General features: G+C 48.5%; 1 protein-coding gene across 1 annotated transcript in view; it reads left to right on the top strand.

Moving 5' to 3' along the window:
* AFDN (afadin, adherens junction formation factor) overlaps nt 1-7,918 on the top strand; it is a 123,761-nt gene that overhangs the window by 27,488 nt on the left and 88,355 nt on the right. Inside the window, exon 7 of the mRNA XM_040449246.1 lies at nt 2,949-3,109. Coding sequence (XP_040305180.1) covers nt 2,949-3,109 — 161 coding nt within the window. The remainder of the gene's footprint in view (nt 1-2,948; nt 3,110-7,918) is intronic.

Here is a 7,918-nt window from a genome sequence, read left to right as displayed (position 1 = left end):
GTTTTTTTTTTTTTTTTTAATTTTTTTTTTTTAACGTTTATTTATTTTTGAGACAGAGCATGAACAGGGGAGGGACAGAGAGAGAGGGAGACACAGAATCGGAAGCAGGCTCCAGGCTCTGAGCCATCAGCCCAGAGCCTGACGCGGGGCTTGAACTCATGGACCGTGAGATCGTGACCTGAGCTGAAGTCGGACGCTTAACCGACTGAGCCACCTAGGCCCCCCGGCAGTGGTTTCTTAAATACACTGAACACCTCATCAGGGGTTGGCAGGACCAGTGAGAAGAGCAGCTGTGCCTTTTTTTTTTTTTTTTTTAACATTTGAGAGACCAAGTGTGAGTGGGGTCAGGGCAGAGAGAGACAGGGAGACACAGAATCTGAAGCAGGCTCCAGGCTCCGAGCTGTCAGCACAGAGCCTGATGTGGGGCTTGAACTCATGAACCGTGAGATCATGATCTGAGCCTAAGTCGGATGCTTAACTGACTGAGCCACCCAGGTGCCCCGCAGCTGTGCCCTTTTAAGGTTCAGCTGCACTGTGTTGTTGGCTCCGGCCCCACCACTTCCCCGACTAAAAGAATTTGAGCTTCTGACCTCAGAGCTGATGGAATAAGGGAGATCCTCGCATTTTGATTATAACAGAAAAGACACCTCAGAAGATACTGACCTTTCCCCTTAGGTGCAAGATCTTGGTGGAGACCCGTCAGTTTTCACATTAGCTGGCCCTTCATGTAGCCGTCAGGGTATCATGGTCCCTCTTAGGTCCCTCCTCGCCTCCGTGGTGCCTGCATCATGGCCTCTGTGCTGTTCTATTGCTGAAGTAACAGGTGTTCATTTTAGAAAGTCAGAACACAGATTTTTCGGAAAGGGGGAGAGAGTCACCTGTCGTCCCAGGAGCCGAGAAGGAAACGTGGTTTGTCTGGTGCGCAAATATGTACACTTCATACGTTTATGTAGTTTTTAAACGGAATCAGAGGCTTTTGAAACTAGAGCTTTCCACATGACCTCTTTCCACTAAAATCTATCACATAAATACATACATATATTCCTAAGTATATATTTTCACAAAAATGTAAAGTAATTTAAATGATTATGTAGTAGTCTGTCCTGCAGTGTTTCCCAAAACTGATTCCATCAGCCCTCTTTGTTTTGTACTTGTAGGTAGTTCACAGGGTTTGTTGGTGTTACAAGTAACTCTTGTGACCGTCCTTGCTCACAACTCTGGGGACTCATCCTTAAGGAGCACTCAGGAAGAGCAGCTCAGGGACAGCCCGGGACACGTACGTGGCCAGGCTGCTCCCGGAGGCATCTTCCACAGCCCACGAGCCTCCTCGCTTCCTCCTACTCTCTCTTCACAGTGCACAATACCTCGAGGAACTCCAGTTTATTTTGTCATTAACAGCGTAGCTGTCTTTCCACGCATCACTAACCATTTACTCACTAACCATTTACCTTGTGTTGTAGCAACTTCTGCAAGTCTGTCTTTGTTGTTTGATACTAAGTATTCTGTATATATTGCGGATTATTAACCATTTGTTAATGATGTTTAGAGTGGAATTGAGCCCATTTTGGATTGCATCAAAGTGGGTTTATATCTTAATCTGTCGGACAGCGAGGCCTGTGTAATGAACATGAGCTGTTGAGTATAGTATTACCTACACAGTAGGGCTCTGTTTAGCATAGTTACACAATAGAAATTGTTTATGTTGCTTATACATGAAAAATATCAAGAGGAAAGTTTGAAAATTATGCTACGGTTTGTCCTATCCAATTAGCTTCGTTTATGGAGTAATCCATTGTTTGTGTTAAGAAAATGAGCTGCTTAAGGGCACCTTGGGTGGCTCGGTTGATTAAGTGTCCAACTCTTGATTTTTGGCTCAGTTCAGGATCTCATGGTCGTGGGGTTGAGCCCTGAGGCGGGCTCTGCTCTTAGCGTGGAACCTGCTTAGAATTCTGTCTTCCTCTCGCTCTGTTCCTCCCCTGCTTGTGTGCTCATGCATGCGTGCTCATGCTCGCTCTCTCAAAATTTAAAAAGAAAATGAGCTACTTAAAATGATTTAAGTTCAATTTGGTTGATTCAAAGCTTGATTGTTTAATGATTAAAAAAAATTTTTTTTAACGTTTATTTATTTTTGAGAGACAGAGACACACGAGCAGGGGAAGGGCAGAGAGAGCGGGAGACACAGAATCTGAAGCAGGCCCCGGGGTGTCAGCACAGAGCCCGACACAGGGTTCTAAGTCACAAACTGCAAGATCGTGACCTGAGCCGAAGTGGGACGCTCAACCGACTGAGCCACCCAGGCGCCCCTAATTAAATGATTTTCAGGATTAAAAATGACCTCTTAAAGTGTATTTATCGAAATTGAGTCTTTTATCCGCCTTACCTGAATATGCAGTTTTCAAAAACTCTGCCCTCTGGACAGTTGATTGCTTGTCGGAGGAGCCGCTGGGGCAATTTTCTTAGGAAAATTTACCTTCAAGAAAGTGAATGTTAAATCTTTTAGTTCAAAAATCATGCTATTAGAGTTCAAGATTTACTATAATTTTAAGAGCCTTTTACTAAAAGTATATTCAGTTCTTTATTTCTTGTGGTTGGAATGTTTGTCACTCATTTGGTCTCTTTTTAGGAAAACACTGGTGGAAATTCCAGACGTGTGTAATTTGCACGTTGTTCTTCTAGCCTGGTTAGCGAATGCACAGCAATTGGGCTACTACGTACACTCGCTGTAAGATCTTAATGATCCGTTTCTCCTCCGTGTACTAGCTTGCGTCGAGAGGGACCGGGTTGTCCACAGTCCCGATCGATGGGCACCAGGTACCAGTGCGTGCAGACCCTGGCCTGCTGCGGAGCGAGCCGGGGAGCACCTGCCGCCGTCACCGCTGTGTGACCGCGGCGGAGCGGTTTCCCGTGCGACCCTGAGCGGACGCCGCTGGCGCCTCTTTTTCTTGCAGCGAGAATTCCCGACTGGCCGCCGAAGTTTACAAAGACATGCCCGAGACCAGCTTCACTCGCACGATCTCCAACCCCGAGGTGGTCATGAAGCGCCGGCGGCAGCAGAAGCTGGAGAGGCGGATGCAGGAGTTCCGGAGCTCGGACGGGCGGCCGGACTCAGGTGCGCGTGCGCGGGGGGGGGGGGGGGGGGCCTCCTTCCGAGCCGTGTGCGCCTGCGCGGGGCGGGGCCGCCGCGTCCGCCCCGGGTCTCTCTGCTCCGCCTCGGGCGGTCAGCGATGGGTCCGGTTAGGCCCTCCTCCCCGGTGCAGCTCTTGTTTTAAATTCTTGGGTTCTGGAAACTTTCGAGTATGTACAACACAAGAGAGAGATGCAGCGAACCCCCCGTGGGCCTGTTACCCGGCCTCCGCCCTCGACCGCCCCGGCCTCCTCTCTGCTCCCACATCGGCGCCGCTTCGCAGATTTCTCGGTATTTCATCCTCTGTGTCCGTGCACTTTCCCGAAGGTGAAGGTTCCTGGGAAATAGAAAGGAACCACGGCACTGTTGTCCCTTACCGAAGCCTTGAGGGCAAGTCCCCCAGGGCCTCAGACTGTCTGGTCGTCGTTGGGTTCTTCCTGACAGCCTCCGATGATCCCTCCCTGGCGTGGGATCCAGATAGCACCTGCAGGTGGCACCTGGTCGGGCTGGCCGTTCCTTCTGCGATTCCCTTTCCTCTTGTCTGCCCTCCTGCTTCTCGTCCTTACTGGTGTGCGGTGGAGACCCGGGTTATTTGTCTTGGGGATTTTGCCGACTGCATCCAGGTTTACCCTGGTTTTCCTCCGGCTCTGGTTCCTTGGTTAGGGGAGGAGGTGGGGTAGGTTTTTGGGGGGAGAGGGAGCGGGCAGAAATACCTCCCGTATCAGCATCCACAGGTGAGCAGTGGTTGTGAGCTTTTTAACGAATTCGTGGAGTTAAAAGTTGTCAGTGTCTTTCCGTCTGTTGCAGTTACTGTCCTTACTGGTTCTTGAATTGTCACTTTGAGACAGCAAGGGTCTCTTCCACCTGGCACCTGAGGCTTTGACGTGTCCTCGGTGGTCTTGGGGAGTCTCCCTGCGTGACAGGACACCGAGGCTCACCTTGGGAACGTGCTGCCCCAGACTAGGAAGGTGGCTGTTTCTCTTACAAATGCTCGCTCTTTCTGGTTGCTCGGAGAGCTCCCTGGTGCTGCTTAGTGTTTGCTCGCCCCCCTCTTCAGTGGACAGAGCTAGCTGACTTCTAGTATGTGTTTCTTACTGCTTCGGTTTCAGGCAATCTAGCCTTTCTTAGGATAAATTCTCCCCACCTGACACCAATAATGTCTAATTGTTTTATTTTGACATTACGATTTATTCCAGGAAAAAGCAACGTGATACTGTTATTAGCAACAGTGTGATTGTGAAAAAATTTGAAGCTTCTTAGGAAACTTGCTTGTGAGTGTATCTTGTAAGGTGATATTGTCAAATAACTAACTAGTTTGGGTAAATATCTATCTACTGTGTGATTGCTAGATCATAGGGAAGTTCTGTTTTTAACTTTTTTTTTATTTTTTAGAGCGAGAGACACACAGGGTGTAAGCCAGGGAAGGGCAGAGGGAGACAGAATCCGAAGCAGGCTCCAGGCTCCGAGCTGTCAGCACAGAGTCTGACGTGGGGCTCAAACTCATGAACCACGAGATCATGACCTGAGCCAAAGTTGGACGCTTAACCAGGCGCCCCTACTTTTAACTTCTTAAGGAACCCGCATAGTTTCCCAGAGTGGCTGCAGCAGTTTGCATTCCCACCAACAGTGCGTGCTTAAGGGTCCCTCTTTCTCCCCATCCTCGCCAATACCTGTTGTTTCTTGGGTTATTAATTTTAGTCATCCTGACAGGTGTGAGATGGTATCTCATCATGGTTTTGATCTGTGTTTCCCTGGTGATGAGTGATGTTGAGCATCTTTTCCTGTGTCAGCCATCTGGATATCTTCTTTGGAAGATAAAAAAACAACACCACAGCTATTTGAAGGGGCACATCCCCCCCAGTGTTTCTAGCAGCACTGTCAACAACAGCCAAACTATGGAAAGAGCCCACATGTCTGCTGACCGATGAGTGGATAAAGAAAATGTAGCGTGTATATATACAGGGGAATGTTATTCGGTGATGAGAAAGAATGAAATCTTGCCGTTTGCAACAACATGGGTGGAACTGGAGGGTATTATGCTAAGCGAGATAAGTCCGAGAAAGCCCAATACCGTATGATTTCACTCGTGGAATTTAAGAACAAAACAGATGAACGTATGGGAAGGGAAGAAGAGAAAGAGGGAGGCAAACCCTAAGAGACTCTTAAGGATAGAGAAACCGAGGCAAGTGGGTGGGGGATGGGCACTGAGGAGGGCACTTGTTGGGATGAGCACTGGGTGTTGCATGTAAGTGATGAAGCACTAAATTCTACCTCTGAAGCCAGTGTTACCAAATATGTTAACTAACTAGAATTTAAATAATCTGAAAAGAGAAAAAATTACTGTGTTTGGAAATTACCTATTTGATTCCTCTCCATATTGACTTACATTTTATTTTGTTTCTGATTTTAGAGGTTTGCTTCTTAAAAATGTAATGTGCTTTAATAATTCCTAAGGCAGATGTACCCAGCATGGTGTGTGTGTGTGTATGTATTTTATTTTTTAATTTTTTCTTTTAACATTTATTATTGAGAGAGACAGAGCACGAGCAGGGGAGGGGCAGAGAGAGAGAGGGAGATACAGAATCCAAAGCAGGCTCCAGGCTCCGAGCTGTCAGCACAGAGCCCGACGTGGGGCTCAAACTCGCGAACCGTGAGATCATGACCTGAGCTGAAGTTGGACGCTCAACCGACTGAGCCAGCCAGGCGCCCCTCAGAGAGCTTTTAACTCCGCCTAGGCTTCAAATTGGAGTGGTGACTGTGGGAGCAGAGTAGAAGTTGGATCTGAGGGAGTCGCGTTGGAAGTGGGCGCCTGCTGTTCGCGGGGGACCCGTCTCTGAGCGCGGCCACTGAGAGGGAAGGGGTGCACCAGGTTCCTAAGAGGCGGAGTTATCAGACCCAGAGCAGACTGGATTCTACTTGGGAGGGGAGGCATTCTGGATAACGCCCGTTTTCCTGGGATGGGTGTTGCTGCTCTGGAACGAGAGGACATTTGTGAGCGGAAGATAGGTTTTGCTGAGGTGCCGGTGTGATTGGGGGCTGTTTTGAGCTGGAAGGGCAGTGTGTCTAGACCAGGCACTGGGCAGCAGTGTCCCATAGAGGGAGAGAGTTGGGGAGTAATTTATGGTTGCCAGGTAATGTCACTGGGCGTGGGTGAGATTCTTTTTTGTAGAAAGTATGTAGGTAATGGGAAGACTTAAGAGAAGGCTGCTGTTAAGAGGACTGGGCAGTGAAAGGAGAAAACGAAGCAAAACAGTCTCCAAGGAATTAGGAAAACTAGCAGAACATCTAAGAAGTAGAGCTTTAGAGGGATGGGGGTAGAAGGAATAGTTTTCTATCCAGACTTCCAGGAGACACTGAAAACCTAAATATTGTTAGCAAAATAGCTGTGGTTAATATTAACCAGTCAAATATATTAAGTTCAGCTATTTTGTTTGTCTTTAATAAATGACTTAGAAAAATATGTTCTCAGGACACCTGGGTGGCTTATTGGCTAAGCGTCTGGCTTAGGTCATGATCTCAAGGTTTGTGGGATCAAGCCGCACATTGGGCTCAGTGCCGAATATGGAGACTGCTTGAGATTCTCTCTCCCTCTGCTCCTTTGCCTGGCTTGCACTCTGTCTTAAAAAAAATTATAATAAAATGAAGTAGAATTGACAAACAGCATTGTTAGTTTCAGGTATACACTGTGATGATTCAACCCTTATATACACTGCAAAGTGATTACATAATGTGACTAGTCACGGGGGGCGGGGTGCTTAGTTGGTTAAACATCTGAGTTTTGATTTCAGCTTAGGTCATGATCTCATGGTTTGTGGGGTCGAGCCCCACCTGGAGTTCTGTGCTGACAGTGTGGAACCTGCTGGGGATATTTTCTCTCTCTCTTTCTCTTCCTCTCCCCTGCTTGCGCACACTCTGTCAAAATAAACTTAAAAAAAAACAAAAATGTATTCTCGTAACCTGTCCTGTCGGTAGAAGCCGTGGGATGTGGTCACGTGCGGGTGAGTGTAACGAGAGTGACCGCTCAGTCTATTACTTCCCTGTCTTGTCAGCCCTCGGTTGACAGTTTGCCCCCTCGGTTCTGATGACTGAACTCCCTTCACGGCCCATCGGACTTGGCCCGTAGGAAGCTTCCCCCCTGGGCTTTGTAAAGCACGGTTAAGCACTCAGGCGCGCTCTGTGGTGTCCTCCGAGGAGCTGGCCCGGAAGCGTCCCGTACGTCTCAGGTAGCTGATGCGTGGCACAGGGCACGAGCACCAGTTACAGCCACGGATTTCTTACTGCGACACCGTCGGCGACCGTGTGGGAATTCTCCTGCCTCGGCGTCCTCACGACCCGTGTTGGGAGTGCCAGCTGTGACTGGGGTCCTGGAGAGGCGCGGGCCTCCGTGTGTTCGTCTCCAGTCCTGCCTTCATCAGAGACCGAAACGTACATTGATGCAAATGGGTTTTAGTCCATTATACTGAGCTGCTCCACTCCTCCTCCTCAGCACGGAGGGTGGTGCCTGCCTCTGTGACAAAGACACCGTGGTGTGGTGTTAGGCTTATAAACCGGAAACTGTTTGAATTAGACCCTCTCAACACTCAGTACACTGAAACCAAGTTAGATGTAGATGGATAAACGGATGCCAAAAGTAACCCATCCAGTAGTGAAATTTGGCCACGTGAGCCTGAGTTTTCCAGCCGCCTCATCGTGGCGTGTCCCTTAGAAGAAATGCTGCTCGAAATTGTGTATCTGTAGGAGCCCTACTGAGTCTTGATGATGGTTTTCTGGGAAGCCCCGACCTTAAGTTTTTTC

The sequence above is a fragment of the Herpailurus yagouaroundi genome, unplaced genomic scaffold (assembly GCF_014898765.1).
Source record: "Herpailurus yagouaroundi ecotype Mexico unplaced genomic scaffold, PumYag 198, whole genome shotgun sequence".
NCBI lineage: Eukaryota > Metazoa > Chordata > Mammalia > Carnivora > Felidae > Herpailurus > Herpailurus yagouaroundi.
Note: the sequence above shows the minus strand (reverse complement) of the source record. Positions and strands in the feature narration are given on the sequence as shown.